Here is a 24,616-nt window from a genome sequence, read left to right on the forward strand (position 1 = left end):
GTTCGGGTTGTGTACGGTTCCAATTCGATTCTTAGTAAAAAATTAAAACCAAACCAAAGTATTAAAATAATTTTGATTCGGTATAATTCTTCAGTTCATTTTGGGACTCCCAAAAACCTTGCACAAACCTAGATAGAATTGTGATGAATGTTAAAGGTTTAGATATTTAATACAAAATTAAAAAAATTGTGAATATAAATGTAAATTGACGCAAACGTTTAGCATTCTTTGGTCCAATTAGCCTATTTTTTCTTGGATCTTCTTTGATAAGTAATTAATCTATTGTGTCCAGATTTCCTCAGAAGTTGAATATCTAGCCTTAACCGTCACTACTTGTGAAATTTAATGGATCTCTTACTTGCTCACAGATTTGCGTATTTCACATCCTCAACCAGCATTATTATTTTATGATAATAAATCTACTTTGCAAATCGCTGCTGCTAATCCTACTTTCCATGAGCATATGAAGCATATTGAAATTTACTGCCATATAGTCAGAGAAAAGGCACATGTTAATTTAATTAAACTTCTACCACTTTCTTCTTCTGCTAAGCTTACAGATATCTGAGCTAAACCACTTGGTGTTGCCCCTTTCTATGAACTCTCACACAAGTTGAGTATGAAGAATATATACTTCCCAGCTTGTGCAGGGGGAGGGGGGGTGGTATTAGAGGATGTTGTCAAATAGAAGAGCAAGAGAGTTATGGTTAAAGATGGCGCCAAATTTAGTTAGTTGTTGCAACTGATTAACACATGCACAAGCTGATTGATTCAGCTCAAGATTAGTTAGGCAGTTAGCTTATTTCTTCTGTATATATGTATCTAATCAGACTCTATATTTAATTTCATTCAGCAAATAATCCAATTCAGTTTAGTTCAATTTCTCTTTTCTTCATTTCTTCATACAAAATGTCTTCATTCAACACATAAAAAAATGTTGAGCAGAATAACCAACTCCACAGTAAAATGATTCTCATATTTAATAAAGAGACACAATAGAACCACTGGGTATTGAAGTACTCTGTTTTAGTGAGAATCCCTCTTTGGTCTTTTGAAGATCATTGGTGCATTTAGTCCTCCTTCAGCAAGTCATAGAAAACCTGTGGCTTTCTATAATCTGAGATGCATAAAGCCTAAAACCAGAAATTCTCAATTTATCAGCTATTATGTATAAATAACCAGTGTAGTAAAGTCATGAGTCCTCGAGATATTTAAGATTCTTTGTGCAGAAAATGTTAGCTCAGATTGATATTCTGTCACAAAGAGATTATGCAGATAATCTTGTGTCGAAAGTAAAATAATACAACAAAAATTAGTTAGGATCAACTTGATGGATATCTTTTGTCATTTATCTCTGTGTGAAATCAATTTCGCATCAATATTCAAAAATTATAAATCTTTTTATAATACTTCTCCCCACGTCATTTTAAGTCCTACCCTTTTATTTTTCACTTATTTCACCACTAACATATCACACATTCACACTAGGGGTATTCGATGCTCTATGTTGGACATGACCAAAACATTTTAATCAACCATTTCTCATTTTGTCTCCAATGTGAGTTATATGCTCTCTCCAGCAGATGTTATCATTCTTAATCTTATTCGTTATCATGTTATCAGACATTCATTTTAACATTCGCATTTCTACAAACTCAACTTGTGGGTATGTTTGTACCTTGAATCCTCAATATTTGCTCCCATACAACACTATACAGATTACGTTATGTTGAAAGAACAATGATAAGCGTGAAAATTTATATATTTTCTGTCTCATACTCGAGAGAAAGTCTAGGCTTAAAACCCATAATCACTACTTTTAGCTACTTCCAGGTGTGCCAACACATATAACTAGATGTGAATATCTACAAATTAAGTTTACCAACAATTCAATCTAAATCACATGAGAAAATTAACAGAAAGAAAGAGGAGTATTACAAAACTTAAAATCTCAAAAGCCTTGTAATCTACCTGCATTGCAAATGCTATGTGGATTAGAGTAGGTTCAGACCAAGGTTTTCCTATAAACTGCAGACCAATAGGCAAACCCTTTTCGTCATATCCGACCTATATATATCAGGCATAATTAAGGTTAACACTTAACAAAATATGAATTATAAAATCATTAGCACCAGCAAGAAAGAGCAGATTATTACAGGAATAGTAACTGCTGGCAATCCCAGAAAGTTTCCAGCTATCTGATATCGAACTAGTGCAGCTGAAAATAATGAAAGCAGTCAATTAATGATTGTATATCTCTATCTTTACCTTTCATATAAAATCTACCTGCAAAAGGAAGCGCTAATCATTTTTCCAAGAATAATCATATACCTCCATTGATGTAGTCGAGTTCACCGGTCTCCATAGCATCTTTGAAAATTGGGTATGCAGTTACGCTGTCATATAAATCGAATAAAAGAAATTCGAGATGTCAACTCAGTAATGCTTCACTAAGTTGGCGTTTAAACCATTCAAGCCACACATTGAAATTTGTACAAGAAAGAATGAAAGAAGGAAGCAATTATACCCAATGGTTGGTGTAACAATGACATCTGCCTTGGCAAATATTTTCTTGTGAAACTCCATTACGCGGTTCCTGCATACACATACACAAACTAGTTGAAATGCTGGTAAAGCTTGGTGTTGCAGAAAAGTATCTTTTCCTATATTGTTAGAAAAAGCACTTTAAAAGTGTTGTTTAAGTTGTTTTAGAGTATTTTTATTAGAACATATCAAATTTTAACTAGAAAACAAATTTTAATAGCTTATAATTAACATATTTAGAGTGTTGTTTTTCTAAATAACAAATCATACATTGGCTCCTAATTGATGATTGAATTTGATTTTGAATTTTTTTTTTCAACCAACAAAAGTTGAAGAAATTAAATAATTTAGGTAAATATAGGCTTGCAATTGTACCTGAGTTTCTGAGCCTTCACATACTCTTTTGCATTGAAAGCACCATACACAGAAAGTGCTACCCTTGCATCCCATCCTAACTCAGCAAAATTCCTTTTTCAAGAGTATATATTATCAGCAACCGGATTTGTTACAATCCATGATAAAAATGAAGGATGTTAATGCAACCAATTGCTAAACATAAACACATACAGCTTTTCTAGATAGGAACTAAGTGAAGTGGTACACTCAGTTCCAATTGTTACATAATGTGCAAGGCGCATTGCTTCTATCTCTGGTATAGTAACCTCAACAGTCTAACACATAAGAATATCATGTTTAGCACGTTAGTTAGCAATGAAAAACAGTAAAAATTAATCAAACGTAAAATGAATCATTTTTTTATTTACACAAACATCCCATATACTACCTATTTAGGGAAATTTTCAGTATTACAATACTATTTCTTATACCTTCCAACCACATTTCTCATAGAGTTGGTCCAGTGCATGGGAACAACAAGCTCTAATATCGTCGCTGCAATCATTAAACCACTAATTGGATCAATTAGTGGTTTAAATTAACAGAAAAAAAATATATACATATCAGATGAGTAATCTAGTGTATATAAAAATATCTCATTATTCATATAATTTGGGCAAACCATATTTTTATTCACTGAACTTTAATCGTAAGCTTTTCAAATTTAGTCCCATTATTTCATTTAATGAAGCTTTTCTCCTTTTCTTTTATTCAAGGTAAACTAAATAAAATCAGAGATTTTAGACTCTAACTTTGTATGGGAGCAAAGCAAGGGTGGAAAGAAGATATCTAAAACCATATTGGGAGCAAAATTAGAAAAAAAAAAATTAGGAGTTTAGACAACAAATCATGGTTTACCCTTATAATTAATGCACCTCAATTAACCATATACTGAATAAGGCTGGCAAATAGGTGACTAACCTCTCCATATCTTGCCAGTCTAACGTTTGAAATTGGACTAGAAGACCTCAGCAGTGGAAAATATACTTTTGGCTGATAGTTGAAGAAGAAAATGGGTAAAAAGAAGAATAAGCGTTATCAGTTATTTGATTCACGTCAAGCAATTGTTTCAATTAGCATTAATCGCGTAATTGCTACCATTAATCACTTCATACTCAATTGCAGCAATAATTTGATTCGACAAATATCAAGTTTGTTCAAAGTAAAAAAGAACTCAAATAAAAGGATGCAAAATGAAAATGCTGAATATTCTTCATAATTTTACCAAAATAAGCAACTCTTAGAACAAGTTCTCACCGGCTGTGTGTTGGATGATTCATTCAATGGAAATTGGCCACTAATAGCTGCATAACTGAAAATACAAACCAATTAACTTACAGTATCAGACTATTATAAATCCAATTTTTATTAATAACCCACATAACCTATAAGCTCATTTTGGAATTGGGAACACATTAGGCTGCCAATTAATTGTCGTACATGATAAATGCATCCTCTATGGTGCCTGCTAATACTCCAACCATCCCAACCGTCCAGTTCAGAGGAAGAACACTGAAATATATGAAATGAGAAATGAATCTTCATCAACTTATGAAAATTTTGTAATTAAAAAAAAAAGGACATAAAAAGGGGCCTTCAGCCTCTCACCCAGCATGAGGTACACGCCCAAAAGTTGGTTTGAAACCCACAACACCACAAAGAGCTGCTGGCATTCTGACAGAGCCTAAGTGCACATTTAATTTGCAATGAGAGATGAAAAAAAAAAGAATGGCAATAACACTATTTGACAACAGATCTGATCTTGGGTTTGGGTTGGCTTCCGGTTTACAGACATAAAAGTAAGAGTACCTCCCCCATCAACACCAAGGGAAACGGGGCAGAGTCCTGCAGCTACCACTGCAGCAGATCCACTAGAAGAACCTCCAGAAATCTTGCCTGCATCATATGGATTTCTAGTAGCCCTTTACCATTCACAACATGAAAATCATTGATTAATACATTTACAGCATATAAAAAAATTAAAAAAAGAAAAAACAATGAAAGTAAAAATTATGAGTAAAAAAGTAGACTAGGGTTACCCATAATGAGGATTTATTCCACTTGTTCCAGCTCCAAGCTCATGCATGTTAGTTTTTCCAATAAGCATAGCACCACATGATCTAAGGCACTTAACACAGTACGCATCTTCTTTACAAGGTCTAAATTTGTGCAACCACTTCGTACCTCCTAGAAAATCAGACCAATCAATGTTATCGAGATATGAATAAGGAACTAACTACTAAAACCCCACTTTCTTAATTCATTTACCTGTGGTGGGATATGGATTACAGTCTATTTCATCCTTGACGGCAATTGGGACACCATCTAGAGCTGAGATTGGCTTCCCTGAATTGTACCAGGCGAGGAATAACAAATTTAAGAAAAATTGTTACCTGCTCGTTCAATTTTAATAAAATTAACTCCTTATTCTATTATTTTGCAAAATTATTTGTTAGTCTTTATATTTTTATTACGTTTACTGTTTAGCCCATCTATTCAATTTAAATCAAATTTTATGCTGATTCAAAAGAAAAAAAAAATATCATCATAAAAATTAAATAATTCAAGGTTTAAAAAATAAAATCACTATATAGTTATATTTTTTAAATTATAAGAATTAAATAAAATTTAAATTAATGTTTAAAATATTAGAGAATTAAATAGTAAATAAAATAAAAATATAAAGACTAATTACAATATTTTTAAAAATAAAATGACTAATAATTAATTTTATTAGATTAAATAGTAAGTTCAAGCTAGGGGCAAATATATATATATATTGAAAATTAAAATAAATTAAAAATAAAAAATTAAACAAAAAATACTTAAAATATTGCATGATAGAGTCTCGGAGAAGATGTTTATGTACTATTTTAAAATTAATTACATGCATATTCAATTTATATAATTTATCTTAAATTTTATAATTCAATCTAAACCTATTTTTCAAAAAAAAAAAATTATTACATGTATAATTTCTTCTAAATTTTATATCACTCGACATATTTAACATTAATATTTAAAGAAAAAAAATGAAAAAAGAACTAAATTAAAGAAAACCAAAAATTTAACAACCAACCAAGTTCTCTATAATGTAATCTGAAAATTTTTTTTCGCTGCAAATGAGTTTAATATCTCAAATGTATTTGAAATCAGCACCCGTTATTAATTGCAGTCAAATTTTGATATTATCCTTTTATTTTATTTCATTGATCTAAAATTATTATTCTTGCGAATGAAAAAAGATAAATTATTCTCCATAAAATTAGACAAATTTATGATAAACAGAGAAACAATAATTTATATAATATCAATTAAAATTATGTGTAAATCTATTAATATTCGTATTTTAAAATTTTATATTGCTATAAATAAAGTCACAATAAAATTATTATAAAAAAATAATAATAAATATAAATATAATCATTATATTATTTTAAAAATAATTAAATTGAATATAAAGACAACTTATATTATTATTGAATTATATTTTGTTAATTTTTAATACTGAGCTCATTCTAACCAAAACCAAGTCGATAATTATCATCGTTTTGAACTTGAAAGAGTTGATGGGCTAACACTCATATATCAAAGAGTAAGTAACATTTCATGACTCATCCCAATTCCATTTGAAACATCTTACATTTACCCATCAATTATTCATGAACACGTACTCATCCTCATTGGATAGTAAAGTTGTAGGTTAATAATTATCTTTACCAAATTACTTAAAGTCACGTGGCAAAATCTAATTTAAACAGGAAAACGATAGATAGAAAGCAGATGAAAAGCTTCGTTTGAATAAAAAAAAAAAAGAAAAATCTCAAACTACTGTTTTTATTTTATTTATTTTAGTATACAACTCAACTCAACTCAACTCAACCTTTATTCCAAATATTTGGGGTCGGCTATATGGATTCGCTTTCTCCACTCTGAACGATTTTGGGTTAAATCCTCATAAATGTGTAATACTTTTAGGTCATGTTGTACTACTCTCTTCCAAGTCAATTTAGGTCTATCCCTTTTTTTCTTTCTTTCCTCCGTATGTCTACGCTTCCCTTCTCTCAACTTATCTTCAATTGGCACCACTCCTACCTTTTCTATAATACTCTCATTGCGGATTTTATCTAGTCTAGTATGGCCACTCATCCACCTTAACATTTTCATCTCTGCAACTCTTATCTTAGATGCATACGACTTTTTCAGTGCCAACACTCACTACCATATAACATAGCCGATCGTATGGCTGTACGGTAAAATTTTCCTTTCAATTTATTGGGAATCTTACCATCACATAAAACTCCCGTGACACGTCTCCACTTCAACCATCCGGCTTTAATCCTATAACTAACATCCTCCTCACATCCCCCATCTACTTGAAGGACTGAGCCTAAATATTTAAAGTGATTATTTTGAGACAGTACCACTCCATTCAAACTAACTCCTTCCCTATCACCAGTTTGGCTTTCACTGAACTTGCAATGCATGTATTCTGTCTTCGTTCTACTTAACTTAAAACCCTTTGACTCTAGAGTATTTCTCCAAAGTTCTAGCTTTCGATTGACTCCTTCTCGTGTCTCATCTATCAGAACAATATCATCCGCAAACATCAAGCACCAAGGAATACTCTCTTGTATATATTTCGTTAATTCATCTAAAACTAATGTAAAAAGGTAAGGGCTTATGGCTGATCCTTGGTGTAATCCAATTGAGATCGGAAAATCTCTTGTGTCCCCTCCCACTGTGCGCACAATAGTAGTTGCTCCTTCATACATATCTTTCAATACTTGTATGTACCTAATAGATACCCTCTTTTGTTCTAATACTGAGCTCATTCTAACCAAAACCAAGTCGATAATTATCATCGTTTTGAACTTGAAAGAGTTGATGGGCTAACACTCATATATCAAAGAGTAAGTAACATTTCATGACTCATCCCAATTCCATTTGAAACATCTTACATTTCACCAAAGAAACCCATCAATTATTCATGAACACGTACTCATCCTCATTGGATAGCAAAGTTGTAGGTTAATAATTATCTTTACCAAATTACTTAAAGTCACGTGGCAAAATCTAATTTAAACAGGAAAACGATAGATAGAAAGCAGATGAAAAGCTTCGTTTGAATAAAAAAAAAAAAAAGAAAAATCTCAAACTACTGTTTTTATTTTATTTATTTTAGTATACAACTCAACTCAACTCAACTCAACCTTTATTCCAAATATTTGGGGTCGGCTATATGGATTCGCTTTCTCCACTCTGAACGATTTTGGGTTAAATCCTCATAAATGTGTAATACTTTTAGGTCATGTTGTACTACTCTCTTCCAAGTCAATTTAGGTCTATCCCTTTTTTTCTTTCTTTCCTCCGTATGTCTACGCTTCCCTTCTCTCAACTTATCTTCAATTGGCACCACTCCTACCTTTTCTATAATACTCTCATTGCGGATTTTATCTAGTCTAGTATGGCCACTCATCCACCTTAACATTTTCATCTCTGCAACTCTTATCTTAGATGCATACGACTTTTTCAGTGCCAACACTCACTACCATATAACATAGCCGATCGTATGGCTGTACGGTAAAATTTTCCTTTCAATTTATTGGGAATCTTACCATCACATAAAACTCCCGTGACACGTCTCCACTTCAACCATCCGGCTTTAATCCTATAACTAACATCCTCCTCACATCCCCCATCTACTTGAAGGACTGAGCCTAAATATTTAAAGTGATTATTTTGAGACAGTACCACTCCATTCAAACTAACTCCTTCCCTATCACCAGTTTGGCTTTCACTGAACTTGCAATGTATGTATTCTGTCTTCGTTCTACTTAACTTAAAACCCTTTGACTCTAGAGTATTTCTCCAAAGTTCTAGCTTTCGATTGACTCCTTCTCGTGTCTCATCTATCAGAACAATATCATCCGCAAACATCAAGCACCAAGGAATACTCTCTTGTATATATTTCGTTAATTCATCTAAAACTAATGTAAAAAGGTAAGGGCTTATGGCTGATCCTTGGTGTAATCCAATTGAGATCGGAAAATCTCTTGTGTCCCCTCCCACTGTGCGCACAATAGTAGTTGCTCCTTCATACATATCTTTCAATACTTGTATGTACCTAATAGATACCCTCTTTTGTTCTAACACATTCCATAAGACCTCTCTTGGAACACTATCATAAGCCTTCTCCAAATCAATAAAAACCATGTGTAGATCTTTCTTCACATCTCTATATTTTTCCATCAAGCTTCTAATGAGAAAGATCGCTTTCATAGTTGAACGACCGGGCATGAAACCAAATTGATTGAGAGAGATAGAAGTATCATGACGTAGTCGATGCTCCATAACTCTCTCCCACAACTTCATAGTATGGCTCATGAGTTTAATTCCCCTATAGTTTGAGCAACTCTGTATGTCTCCCTTATTTTTAAAAATAGGTACTAAAATTCTCTTCCTCCATTCATCAGGCATTTTCTTTGAGTTTAGAATCTTATTAAATAATTTAGTTAACCATGCCACTCTCATATCTCCCAAATACTTCCACACTTCAATTGGTATTTCATCGGGTCCACAGGCTTTACCCACTTTCATTCTCTTAAGTGCTTCCTTTACTTCTAAAGGTCTAATCCTTATAGTATAATTCACATTATTTTCTATTGTTCTATAATCTATATTCACGCTATTACCATTTTGACTATTATTAAAGAGATCATTAAAATAATTTTTTCATCTTTCTTTAATGTCCTCATCTTTCGCCAACACTTTTCCTTCTTTATCCTTAATGCACATAACTTGATTGAGATCTTGACATTTCATTTCTCTCCTCCTTGCTAATCTATAAATATCTTTCTCCCCTTCTTTAGTTCCAAGTTTCTCATGTAACTTTTCAAAGGCCTGTGCTATTGCTTGACTAACTGTCTTTTTTGCCTCTTTCTTTGCTATCTTGTACTGTTTATATGCCTTATTATTATCACATTTAGGTAATTTCTTATACCATTCCCTTTTTCTCTTCACTGCCTTTTGTACTTCCTCATTCCACCACAATCTCTCTTTTGAGGGTGGTCCATGTCCTTTAGACTCTCCAAGTATTTTTCTAGCTATTTCTCTAATCTTTGATGCCATATGTATCCACATATCATTGGCTTCCATATCCAACTTCCATACTTCGGACTCGAGAAGCTCATTTTTAAACTTCACTTGCTTTACTCCTTTGAACTCCCACCACTTTGTTCGAGTTACACTATTTCTTTTGACCTTACCTGAATTGTTCCTAAACTCGACATCCAAGACCACCAGCTGATGTTGACTTGTTAAAGCCTCTCCTGGAATGACCTTGCAATCCTTGCATAGAGCTCTATTTGTCTTCCTGGTTAAGAGGAAGTCGATTTGGCTTCTATGTTGCCCACTTTTGAAAGTCACTAAATGTGACTCTCTTTTTATATAGTAGGTATTTGCTAGTATTAGGTCGTATGTCATAGCAAAATCCAGAATGCTTTTTCCCTCCTCATTTCAACTACCAAAACCTCCATGAATATTCTCATAACCTTATCTATCACTTCCTACATGTCCATTGAAATCTCCACCAATGAAAACATTCTCTTCATTGGGTATGTTTTGCATTAAATCATCCATATCTTTGTTTTTATTTTAGTATATATAATATAATATTATATTCTTTTAATTTTAATAATTTTATTATAATTTTAAATATTAAATTTTATTATATAATCATTAAATAAATTTATAATTATTTTAAAAATATGATAAATTTATTAAAATAAAAAAGATGACATGCAAGTGTAAAAGTATCTCTGAACGACAAAGGGAAAAAAATGATACGCAATTTACCTGTTTGATACCTTTGAGTTGATTCAGTGGCCTGCCTAAAAATATCTTCAACGTTGTAATTAATAAAGAATGCCATGTCCATTGGAGGAGTGGAAGATTGGCGAATTGCAGCTATTAATCGTTCAGCCACCTGCACAATGCCTCATCATTCGTTCAAGTATCTCAGTGCATCAACTACTGTACATATAAAGAAGAGACTATTATGTGTACCGCATAGGGAGTTATTTGTCCAGAATTATAGGCTCTAGAATAATCCATTATTGTCCAACGACGGAAAGAATAGTTTAAACCGTTGAGTAGATTTGGCAGACATTCAATCGCCTGTTGAACCCGGTGAGGTGGAGATAAATCAGCATCTATTAGTTTCACTTCTGGCTCGTTGAGCTCTGCAGATATAAGACTCAAATTATAGCCATTTTGTAACCAAAATCAACTTTAAGCTCCAAATTAATTATCAACCTTCAAACGGATGCAACGGTACATAAAGAGGCGATTCCTCCAGCTCTGCATTCGAAACAAGCTGCAAAGATTCAAGACCTAATTGGATTAACCACAAATGCAATGTAACACCCAATCAATCATAAAAGGATTAAAATATCCAACTTTGAATTTTAATTACGTTGGTAAAAGGATTATGAAATGGAAGGAGCTAACCGTTCATTGTGCAACTTATTTAAATTTTTATATTAAAAATTATAAAAAAATAATTTTCTTAAAAAAATTACTGATCAATTTTGTGTATCTCAAACTTTAGAAAATATAAAAAATATATATTTTTCAAGAAAATATTGTGTAAAATAATAGAGCCTAAATTGTACAATTATACAAAATTTCTTAAAAAAAAATCTCACAAGAAAATAGAAAAATTATTATTATGTCAAGATATACAAATACCTAATCAATAGAAAAACTACATTCATGTATTTTTATTTGAGACCTATTATGATTTTACTTAAAAGATAAATTAATTAGTTGATTCCTAGAGTTTGCCAATATTAACTAGTTGGTCCTCTACTTTGAAAACTTAATTAATTAATACCTTATGTTTAGCTTTATTAATCACTTGATCTTTCCATCCAAATTAACTCCAAATTTCCGTTAATAAAAAAGGTCAAATGAGAGGGGATTAACTTTTATTCGAAAATAACATTCCTTCGCAAAACCTGCTCATCCATCCCTCAAATACCCTACCCATTTAATCCTATTTAATCTCCTCGTTCCAACTTCCCATATCCCGCATCTCATCCAACTTCGCTCTCGTTACCTGTCCTCCCAAGCTTGCAGCTTCATAATCCTCATATTCCTCAGGCACTCAAAAGTATTCCTCATCCTGTCATAATATCCTTCGCAGCCATTAATTTGTCTTGAGAATCTTCTTGTATCTTAGCCAAGGGGACTGTAACAATGATGGATATGATGGTGGAAATTAAAATCGCAATAGAAGCAATTCCAACAATACTATACAAAATTGCAAGGGCAAGAATTATTTGCAAGGAAGCATCCATAAGTCATGGAGATACTAAGAGTGGTCCCCCACTCTCTGGACATCAATTGCCGTGTAACTAAATTTTCTCCACTAGTTTGAATTTGCTTGGCCAAGCTTGAGAGCCTAAGTCCTTTACGGTATACCATTTCTGTTAAAGCCCACATCACATGCATACACTAAATATCAGCACCAAGATACCATTGTCGGGTTGTTAGGGTCTCCATAAGCTTTACCGAGAAGAATCCCCAGCAAGAATATATCATTCACGAGGGAAAGTCTCCTTCCCCCCTAAATACTCAACAAAGTAGCTAAACATATACGGAACCACATATGAAACAAGTGTATTTACCAAGGCAAATATGGCACTGCAATCCGCTTCCCTCTAGAATGAATTGAGAATTGCCCATGCTAAAGACGGCTGTTTTTAAGGATTTTTTGCCTTTAATTTCTCCATCAACAGTACTTCGTCGAATTAGCTTCAATTGGCAACTGCTGTATCATCCCTAAGCAATCTAATTCTGCCAACACACAAATATTTTCCTCGCAGATATATATTATGAAGAGAAAGACGAGGAGAAGTGTCAAATTGAAGCAAATTGATGAGGCTAGTTTCAATACGGGTAGTGGGTAGGCCCTGAATTGCCTTCAAAACGGAGTGAATCAATTGCATGAAGATGTTATTGAGCAAAAAGGCATTCATTGTCATTTCACATACACTTAGATGGAACGACTACTTATTTATCAGACCTAAATATGAGGTATTAATTAATTGAGTTTTAAAAGTAAAGGGATCAACTAATTAATATTGACTAATTCTAGGGACCAAATGATTAGTTACTCTAACTAAAATGACAATTATGTATGGATTGGGTGTACACATTTAAATGTAAGTAAGAATTAGTACCCATATAATTAATTAATATTGACTAATTCTAAGGACCAAATAATTATTTACCTTAATTAAAATGATAATTATTTATAGATTAGGTGTATACATTTAAACGTAAGTAAGAGTTAGTATCCATGTGATATTATAGATAGAGAGTCAAAGTTACTTTTTCATGAAAAGAGCATCATTTTAAATGTAATTACAAAAATATTTTGATACTTTGAAATATTAAAATTAAAAATTTATCAAAATTAATTTTAAATTAATTTTTAATTTTTTTAATGTCCTTTCCCCCCCAATTTTTTTTTGAACTGCCACTTTTTTAAACTATTAACCAATGAAGGGGGCGCACTATGACACACAGACCATTATCTTTTCACACGCACTAATTATGATGTGTATAACACAAACGTGCAGATTATTATTTTTATTTTTATTTTTATTGTCAAAAATAATTTTTAATTAAAAAATTTTTTATTTAAAAACAAAATTTATCCATAATTATATGAGAATTATTTTAAAATTTTTAAATAATTTATTAAAAAAATTTAATATGACACATGCGAAAATAACTAACTAGCGCACTTTCATTAAGGATTTGTGAAGTGTATATATATTATTTTAATAATTTTATTGTTTGGTTATGATATAAATATTGTGAAATATTTAAGTTTTTTTTTATTTTTATTATATATTATTTAATTTTTTTATAACATTGTCACCCTCAGTTTTTTTCTTAGTTTAACTATATTTTGTTATAATATTTTTTAATACATAACATTGATTTATTTAAAATTTATAAACATTAAGTGTAATTAATTTTTTAAATTAATTTTATATTTAACATATTTAATGAAATTATTTATTTAATTAGTCAATTTTAAATGTGCATGTATATTAAATCTTTAATAGTGAAAATGATTATTAAAAATTAAGAGTATTTTTATTCTTATTTATGCTACTTAATATAATTTAAATATAAAATATTCTTATATATATTTTAAACTTTTATATATAATTTAAAATATTAAAATAAAATTTTTATAAATAAATAATATATTTTTTTTAAAAAAATAAATTGCATAATTACTTGAATTATATATATATATATATATATATATATATATATATATATATATATATATATATATATATAATTGACGCAATTTTATTTTTTTATTAATTTTAATAAAAATTATTAAAAATATTTTATATATTTTAAAAATTTATCAATTTATCAAATGCAAAAGCATATAGCTCTATCATTATGTTGCCCCTCAAGAAAATTTTCCGCCCCTGTTCATTATCTTTGCTATTTTATTGTGAAGATCTTAGTTCTCTGACGGAGTGGTAAGTGTACAATATCAATAATTTAATAACAATTTTTTAAATTTTCAATATGTAAAATATTATCAAAATACGTAATTATAAAATTATTTTTAGAATAATATCATCAAAGTTCAATTTATAATCAATTGAATACGGATGATAGCAAACTAAATACTTAAAAATGCATATTTTAATATTAAAAATTTACTAATAAAATAATAAATATTTGAGAAATTTCTGTTATTGCACATAAGCTCTTTTGCCATAGAAATCTAGAAAAACGAAAATTACTAGATAAGTTACATTTCAATTAAAAATTTTAAATTATTTAAAAATATAACAAAATACTAATTATGATAAAACACTATTATTATTATTTTAAAGACAATATTTCCTGGCATTGAAAAATTTTTTATTGATACAAGTATTTTTTTTAAAGACAATATGTCCTCGTGCAGAAAAATTTTAATTTTAAGGGATCAAATCTAAAAAGTCTTAATTAATTTTATGTCAGAGACTACATATGTATATGAATTGAATGAATACTTTAATAATTTATTAAAAAATAAATATATTATTCTTAAAAGAGATAATTTATTTAAATAATAATTTCATACATATAATTTAATTCTAAAAAGAGAGATATAAGAAAATATATTTTCTTAGAATATATATACATCTATTAAATAATTATATGTAAAATGTATTAAAATTATTTTAATTTTAATTATAATTTAAAATAATTAAATTATTTCTTCTATTATAAAATACTCTTCCAGAAAATATACTTATTTTAATACAAGTTAATTTACTTAAAATTTCTAATAAGACTACAAAATGTATGCCCTTTATTGTTATATACTTATTTAATTTATTTTGAATAATTATTTAAATTTTAATTTTTTAACTATTTTTATCTTAAATTCTTTTTGTAATATGAGAAATATATTAATTTTCTTTAATTTTATTATGATATGATATTTTTTTTAGAGATATGATCTGAACATTTTTGTAATAGCTTGAATTTTCAAAATAAAAATTTTATAAATAATAATATTATTTTAATATTATTTTAATTTTAAATTTAATTTACTTTTTACATGTATTTAGTTTACACTCTTATTACAACATTATTTATTTTGTTGTTATTAATTTAGAAAAGAATTGTATTAGTTAAATTATTGTTGACATTATTATTATTATTATTATTATTATTATTATTATTATTATTATTATTATTATTATTATTATTATTATTATTAGTTGGAGAATGTTTTCATTGAAACTTGATTTGAATAGATTAAATTAGAGCAGAGACTTAATTGAAAAGTTTCAAGGACTTGATCAAAGTGAGGTTTCCGCTGAACCAGCCCTTGCCAACGACGACTGGAGAGGCGATCCCGACGTGAAACGGCAGAGAAGCGATAAGGTAAAGAAGGAGAGAGAAAGATGAACGTCGGGGACTTCCAAGCCATTTTGAAGTCATTTCCGGCGGCGATTGGACCTACAATCAATGGCAAATGAATCCTCTCCCCTTCAGCTTCATTTTTCGATTGATGCTGCGAGTATGGTGGTCAGGGTTGCAAAAAATGAGGAGAGAGGAAATATGTATTTTCTGAGCTTTCTGACTAGATTTCGTTTGATTTAATATTAGATTAGTGTTCCGAGATTCTAATGAATTCAGCACACTAAAACTTTAGAGATGGAATAAATTTCATTTCAATCTGACATATTTTGGAAAAGCCAACTATGGAAGGACTTAAATCAATTGGTGAGATATTCAAAACTTTTTTATCATTGATTTTGAAAACTAATTTTAAGATAATTTTTTTATATATTTTGAGCTTATACCTAAGTTTATTATAAATTTCAAGATTTTATATTGATCTAAGTGTTAGTGTCAATTTGATCTATAAAATTAAGTCATGACAATTTTATTATGATCATTAATTAATAAAAAAAATCACGATATAGAAAGGATAATTAATTAAAAAAATTATTATATTTTAAAATAAAATTTCCAATTATATAGATTAAATTATAATATAAATTGAAATATCATCATATTCAATAAAATATAATGCAAATTATTTTTAACGATGTATTATATATTTAAATACCAAATTGTAACTCATCGTGTATATCATTAAAGTATAATTTAACAACTATATCCTCTAAAAACTAAGGATCACAATAATTCAATGATCTATTTTATATATGGCATGTATATTAAAAAAAAAAAAAAAAAATAAGATTTTTTTTTGTCCTATGTCTCTAAAATGTTTAACTTTTGGCACTCCTTACTTTTACAGACTTGTACGAGGAATCCAACATGTAGGCCGTGTCAAAATTTTCAAATATAAAAAATAAAAATATATGTGGTTATTAGGGATCTATCTCGCAGAATTGATATCTTCTTATTTTTTGCGATTATAATTAAAATTAATTAATTAATTAATTATATATATATATATATATATATATATATATATATATATATATATATATATATGAGAATCAAATTCTTATAGTAACTACTTATTCAATAAAATGATCCTATTTATTTCAAAAAAATATTTATATAGAAAATATTTGGCCTGATTTTATAAAAATTGGTTCATAAATATTTATTGTTTATAAGTTAATTTAAATTTATATGTATTTAAAATTTTAAATAATTATATATTTAATTAAAATAACTATAAGTAGTTGATAAGATGCATGTTTGATATAAATTAAATTAAAAGTATATTTATTATGAAAATTATTAAAAATCTATGAGATAAGATATGTGATAAAATTTTAAAAATGACTATCATGTACTATAATATTTAGTCAAATTAACTTTTAGGTATAGTGTTTATAAATATTAAAATGAAAAGTTAGTTCATTAGCTTATTATTATAAACAAATAAGATAATTTACTTTTAAAGTTTCTAAATTGATTTAACCAGTTATAAGTAAAATAGAAATTCTATTGGCAATTCTAAATCACTTAAAAAGTGAGCAATATTCAATTATAATAAAAAAAAATAGATCAACCATTTTAATTTTATTTTTTGTTGGTTAAATTCAAAAGATTAATATTTATAAAAAAATTAATTTTTTATTTGATTTAATTATTTTTATAAAAAAATAAAAAAAATCTAACTGTCCGATTTATTCAATTTATGACCGCATTTTATTGATTTTATAGACTTTCATAGATTATAATAATGAAATACATAGTAGGATCAAACAATAAAAGTATAAACATAGAAAAAAAATTCAATAACATATGCTCAATTAATAAATTAAATCAAATTAAATTAAAAATTTTAATTCCATTTGATTTAATTTAATTTTTATATTTTGACTCATTCGATTAATAATATATTATTTTAATTTTTTTCATTAAAAGCCAAATCCAACAATTTCACATCCCTACATCACTAAAAACATTCATGTGTTAACAAAACAATCCCGTTCACCCAATGAAATAAAAAAAAAAAAAGTACGTGCAACACGCACCGGTGATAATAACCAACAAATATATATATATATATATATATATATATATATATATATATATATATATATATATATTGAAAATAACTAACCTACAAGGGGGGCGCGCTAATGATATGCGTGCTATTGCAATTAAACTTGTACAACGCAACGGCACTTATTATTATTATTATTATTATTATTATTATTATTATTATTATTATTATTATTAATAAAAAAATTTTGAATATGTAAAATATTATCAAAATACGTAATTGTTAAATTAGTTTTAGAAGAATATCGTCAATGTTAAATATATAATCAATTGAATATGGAAGATAACAAAATAATTATTAAAACTACGTATTTTATACTTTAAAATTTACAAATAAAATAATAAATATTTCAGACACATAAGCTGTCTTGACATAGAAATCTAGAAAAAAACGAAAATTAGGAGAGAAGTCATATTGTTCAAATTGAATATGTTAATTTTAGCTGGGTCCAACCCAAAATGAATTTATTAATGATATTAATGCTAATTTCATATCATTGATATGCACTTTTAAAAAATAACATGAAGTTAATTGAAGTGTTAATTAAAATAAATAAGTGGTCCTATGCACAAACATCACCATTTATGCACAAAAAATATTGATTGATGCTTGAATAAGAGAAAAAGGGCTCTTGTAGCAAGCTGTAGCAAGCTTTTAGAAGATGCTTAATAAATGTAGGATGTGGATGAATGGGCAATTTAATATGATCCTTATATACTTTTGTTAGTATTTAAAATAGCTAAAGTTGAACTAAAATTTTTCAATTCATAAAAATTTTATTTTAATGAAAATTATATAATTCATTAATAAAATATAATTTTTTTTTATCTTAATGTGTCATGTTAATGCATGCAAATTTGGGACATAATCTAAAAAAAAAAAAAAAAAAAAAAAAAAAAAAAAAAAAAAACTGGATATTGAAGACAGAAAGAAAGTGTGTACCTTGTGAACCAGATTGTTTCTCGTCAAAATGTAAAGGAGTGCAGGTCCAAATATCCTCGACTCCAGAAACCAGGAAAAAATTTTGACCAGAAATCCAGCCATTCTAGGAGCTTTCAACACCAATTTATTGCAAATTTTAGTAACACTACTTGAACACGCTAACCATAACCATATTCATCAATTACTCAACCAAATCAAATACAAAACCTTTCACATTCGCACGCAGATAGAATTCCCGGCTATCAGGACCAAGATCAACCTTCTCCACAGGCTCGTAAACTACACCCTTCGCCTTCAACAGCCCCATGCCCGGGTGGTTCAATTGTTTAAATCGAGGGAAGAGATGGTGATGAGTGATGAGAAGGATACGTTTATATATAGAAAGAACAGAGGAAGAGAAATTATTAAAAAGTGAAAAACAGAGGAAGAGAAATTATTAAAAAGTGAAAAATAGAGGTAGCCTGTGGCGGAGAAGACGAGAAGAAATAAAAAGTTAATTAATTGTTGTGGACCGAAAACATTAGTTTAACTGCTTCTAAGATAATTTGGGTGTCAATAATAAAGGAGAGAGAAATGGGTCGTTTTCAAGCAATTTTCCAATGGCTTTGTGAAAATCAACCACCCTGCATGTTTTTTCTTCGACGGTCATTTTTCTTGGCGGGTGCCAACTGCCAGTTGAATTTTACTTTTTTATTTGCATAAACGTGGAAGGGAACATTAGTTTTATAAAAAAAAATACTTATTTTTTAAATTAATTATAATTATATTTTATTATTTAAATTAATTTTAATATTTATATAATTTTAAAATTCATATAATTTAAAAATTTTATTATATTTATATTTAATTTTAATTAAATATAAAATTTTTATAAGAAATAATTAACTAAAATAATATATATATATATATATATATATATATATATATATATATATATATATATAAAAGAGGAAAGGAAAGATATTAGCATTGTCCAAATTGCCTATCGTGATTTATTGATATGATACTAAAAAATTAACTATTAAAAATTAATTTATTTTAAATTAATTTTAAAATTTATATAAATTTAAAATTTTTAATTATTATCCTACTTATATTTAACTTTTTTATTAAACAATAATAATAATAATAATAATAATAATAATAATAATAATAATAATCTATATATTTTATATATAAATATATGAAAGAAAGGAAAAATATTTATTTTGTCTAAATTATTTTTTATTTTTAAAATTAATTATAATTATATTTTTATTATTTAAATTAATTTTAAAATTTATATAAATTTAAAATTTTTAATTTTATAGTCATATAGATGTAAAATTCTTAATCATACTTGTATTTAACTTTAATTAAATATAAAATTTTATAAAAAATAATTAATTAAAATAAGAAATTAATAAAATTTATCTATAATTTTTTATTATATATATATATGTGTGTGTGCGAGCGTGTGCGCAGGGAGGGAATAACATTGGGTTTAATAAAAATATGCATGATAATTTTATATTATTACAATAAATGATGAAATTTAATTGACTATTAAAAAATAATTTATTTTGAATTTTATTATGTATAAATTTAAAATTTTTAGCTTTACTTTTATTTAAATTTTATTTAATTAAGTTCTTTATTATAATTCAAATATAAACTTATAAAAGAGCATTATTTACATATTTATGCATTCACAAGATATAGCCGCGAAATATTTTTTTTAATAAAACAATTAAATTTTCATAATATTGATATGTTTATTGTACTATATGAACTAAATGAGTTTTATATTATTTACAGAATAAAATTAGCATATAATTAATAGCTAATTTTATTTTAATTCCTAATTTAAAAATTTTGTATTTTTAATAGAATTGACAAAAATATCTATGATTGAATTTGACAATAACAAATTGTCCTCTATTTTAATTGGCTAAAAAATGATATAAGAATTTATTATTATTTAAAAATTTGTTAATTTAATTGATTAATTTGGTTTTTTTATTTAAATTCAAATTTTATTATTTTTCTATTATAATTTTTACATGATTAGCAATTCTAAATGAAATAAAATTCCATTTATAAATAAATTTTTTATTAATTTATCTCAAGAATTTTTGGTATTGTTAAAAATACCTTTAATTCTTTATATTATTTATAATATTTTTTTTATTATTTAAATTAATTTTATAGTTTATATAAATTTAAAATTATTAGTCTTACTTATTTTGTATTATGACAAAATGAAGGATTAAATTTTATTGACTATTAAAAATAAATATATTTTTAAAAATAAGATTGTCCTAAAATTAAAAAAAGGAAGATAAAAATTTATTTTATAATATATGTTATTATAATTTGAAAAGTATATAATATAAATATATTTCAATATAAATATATTCTGAAATATTAAATTTAGAAGAAAAAAAAGGTAACGATAAGAATTGAAAATTAAGAAAGTGTAACATCCTTGCTCCAACCACTAGAGAAATTTTCTACTTTGGTCCACTCCATTATGAGTCTCATGGTTTTGTCCCATAGGTAGAATAGAGAATTTCCAAGGAGATCACCCAACTTAGGAAAAAATGATATAAGAATTTATTATTATTTAAAAAATTATTAATTTAATTGATTAATTTGGTTTTTTATTTAAATTCAAATTTTATTATTTTTCTATTATAATTTTTACATGATTAGCAATTCTAAATTAAATAAAATTCCATTTATAAATAAATTTTTTATTAATTTATCTCAAGAATTTTTGGTATTGTTAAAAATACCTTTAATCCTTTATATTATTTATAATATATTTTTTTATTATTTAAATTAATTTTATAGTTTATATAAATTTAAAATTATTAGTCTTCCTTATTTTGTATTATGACAAAATGAAGGACTAAATTTTATTGACTGTTAAAAATAAATATATTTTTAAAAATAAGATTATCCTAAAATTAAAAAAGGAAGATAAAAATTTATTTTATAATATATGTTATTATAATTTGAAAAGTATATAATATAAATATATTTCAATATAAATATATTTCAATATAAATATATTCTGAAATATTAAATTTAGAAGAAAAAAAAGGTAATGATGAGAATTAAAAATTAAGGAAGTGTAACATCCCTACTCCAACCACTAGAGAAATTGTCTGCTCTGGCTCACCCCATTCTCAGCCTCACGGTTTTGTCCCATAGGTGGAATGGAGAACTTCCAAGGAGGTCACCCATCTTAGGATTTCTCTCAAGCGAGCATGCTTAACCCTGAAGTTCTTCCAACTCTTCAGTTCATTCCATCAAAAGGCGCCCCTAGTGATTAGTTTCCCCTATTTCAATATATGATTCAATTCATTCCTGTGCCCCGCATTCCACTACCCTAGGTAGTCTTGCCATCCTAGAAGTCTGCCAGGAGTTTACTCTCTTAAGCCACTCCTCGCCCTCATCGGACCGCTTTCCCGGGTCGGGTCATCACAGGCCCACCAACTTCCGCCTAGTTCGTCCTCGAACCACACATCTACTAGAGTTGGCTCTGATATCATCTGTAATATCCCTGTTCCAACCACTAGAGGAATTGTCCGCTTTGGCTCACTCCATCCTAAGCCTCACGGTTTTGTCCCATAGGTAGAATGTAGAACTTCCCAGGAGGTCACCCATCCTAGGATTTCTCTCAAGCGAGCACGCTTAACCTTGGAGTTCTTCTAACTCTCCAGGCCATTCCACCAAAAGGCACCTATAGTGATTAGTTTTTCCTATTTCAATGTATGATTCAATTCATTTCTATGCCCCACATTCCACTACCCTAGGTAGTCTTGCCATTCTAGAAGCCTGCCGGGAGTTTACTCTCTTAAGCCATTCCCCACCCTCATTGGACTGCTTTCCCAGGTTGGGTCTTCACAGGCCCACCAGCTTTCGCCTAGTTCATCCTCGAATCACACATCTACTAGAGGGGGTTCGGCTCTGATACCATCTGTAGCATCCCTGCTCCAACCACTAGAGGAATTGTCTGCTTTGGCCCACCCCATCCTGAGACTCACGGTTTTGTCCCATAGATGAAATGGAGAACTTCCCACGACGTCACCTATCATAGGATTTCTCTCAAGTGAGCATGCTTAATCCCGGAGTTCTTCCAACTCTCCAGGCCATTCCACCAAAAGGTGCCTCAAGTGATTAGTTTCCCCTATTTCAATGTATGATTCAGTTCATTCATCTTGAACCTCACGGTTTTGTCCCGTAAGTAGAATGGAGAACTTCTGTAACACCCTCCCTGTAGCAATTCCGTACATTCTACTATTCCGGGGACCGGTGTCGGTCCGGATAGCTAGAACGTTTGGAAAAATATTTAAACTAAAGTGAGGAACCATAATTAACTCAAATATTAATAAGAAAAATTTAGGAAAAATTTTAGAAATAAAATACAACCAAGTTAAATGAGCCGATACCTTAGTGATGGGTAACCTAGTGAGAAGTTGTGGTTCTCGCAACTAGGAGCTCTAGACTCGGGGGAAAATTCATAAAATAATTTTTGGGACTCCAAAGAAGGGTCATTGAGGTTTCTATGGCATTAGAATGCCAAGAAAATGCTTAGAAAAATTATTCAATCAGTACAGACAATTTTAGTCTGTTAAGCCAAACGGAGGGCATTTTAGTCATTTCGCCTTCAGAGGTGATTTTTGGCTGACTTGTCCAGTTAAGTAAATAATTATTATGACCTAAAATATGAATAAATATTGCTAAAAATTAAATTGAAAATGAGTAGAGAAGAAAAGGAAAGAAAATGAGATTAAATGACAATTTTGACATCACATGATGTCATCAACCCTTTCTCCACCAATCACAATTAAGCTAACTTATTAAAAAGGGATAATTGAGACAAAAATAAACAAAAGCAATCACATTCATCTCCTTCACCCAAACCAGCCGAAACACCTTCCACACCGAAACCACCATTGAAAGCTTATCAAAGCTTCAATTTTCACCTTAAACCACCTCAAAACCCTAACTTGCCTTCATTAAAAATTATCCCTACCACTAGAGCAAGCCTTGGGCAGCAATTTGAAAGGAAGAAAGTGAAGTTTTTAAGTCTTGAAAAGTGACTAAGTGAAGGTTAGTGTCACTTTTGTTTATTTTTCTCTTATATTCTTTGTTACAACATTAATCTAAACTAAAAAATATGAAAATGGAACAAATTGAAATTATAGAGTTAGGGTTTTGGAGAAACCTAGGGTTTGCTCATGTGTTGGTGAATGAAAGTTTAAATGGTCAATTAGTGACCATTTGGCTATGTATGATGAAGAAATGAAGTGAGTTGAGGCTTAGCATTTAAGTGTGGGTGCAGGACTGAGCATGAGTCCAGCAGGTTTAGGTAGTTATAAATGGAGTTGTAGAGGTTCAATTGGTGCAAGGCTAATTGGACATGAAACTAGACACATAATGGCACAACTTTGGTGAAGAAACCCTACCCAGACAACCAAACGAAGTTGACCTAAAAATTGCACTAATTCGGGTGACTTGCATTCTGCCTGGGCAAAATGACCAAATGAACAGTATTTATTCATTTAGTCATAACTCAGTGTAGAAAGGTCCAATTGACCTAACATTTTATCAGCAGAAATCTGAGACATAGACCTACAA

The 24,616-nt window shown here is 28.6% G+C and overlaps 1 protein-coding gene across 2 annotated transcripts; it reads right to left on the reverse strand.

Annotated features, from left to right (window-relative positions):
* Positions 1-870: 870 nt before the first annotated feature.
* Positions 871-19,389, reverse strand: LOC110644151 (fatty acid amide hydrolase). 2 transcript variants are annotated; one of them, XM_021796796.2, is made up of 20 exons: positions 19,193-19,384; positions 18,986-19,095; positions 11,257-11,317; positions 11,008-11,183; positions 10,798-10,927; positions 5,209-5,286; positions 4,980-5,127; positions 4,750-4,862; positions 4,549-4,624; positions 4,381-4,452; positions 4,198-4,252; positions 3,862-3,933; positions 3,372-3,452; positions 3,112-3,215; positions 2,920-3,012; positions 2,528-2,596; positions 2,332-2,396; positions 2,157-2,218; positions 1,972-2,067; positions 871-1,133 (listed from the first exon to the last, which is right to left on the reverse strand). In XM_021796796.2, exons 1-20 carry the CDS (start codon positions 19,290-19,292, stop codon positions 1,071-1,073), a joined length of 1,824 nt encoding a protein of 607 aa, XP_021652488.1. In that variant the 5' UTR covers positions 19,293-19,384; the 3' UTR covers positions 871-1,070. The 2 variants fall into 2 exon arrangements, with proteins under 2 accessions (XP_021652488.1, XP_021652489.1); XM_021796797.2 differs by lacking the exon at positions 3,862-3,933 and having other exon boundaries at positions 19,193-19,389.
* Positions 19,390-24,616: the final 5,227 nt, after the last annotated feature.

This window comes from Hevea brasiliensis, chromosome 10 (assembly GCF_030052815.1).
Source record: "Hevea brasiliensis isolate MT/VB/25A 57/8 chromosome 10, ASM3005281v1, whole genome shotgun sequence".
Taxonomy (NCBI): Eukaryota; Viridiplantae; Streptophyta; class Magnoliopsida; order Malpighiales; family Euphorbiaceae; genus Hevea; species Hevea brasiliensis.

Coding starts and splice junctions, on each gene's coding strand:
- LOC110644151 (XM_021796796.2), bottom strand. CDS start 19,292: ATGGGGCTGTTGAAGGCGAAGGGTGTAGTTTACGAGCCTGTGGAGAAG. Junction 11,318..18,985: donor GAAACAATCTGGTTCACAAG/GTACACACTTTC, acceptor GAATCTTTGCAG/CTTGTTTCGAATGCAGAGCT. Junction 3,453..3,861: donor GACTGGCAAGATATGGAGAG/GTTAGTCACCTA, acceptor TGATCCAATTAG/TGGTTTAATGATTGCAGCGA.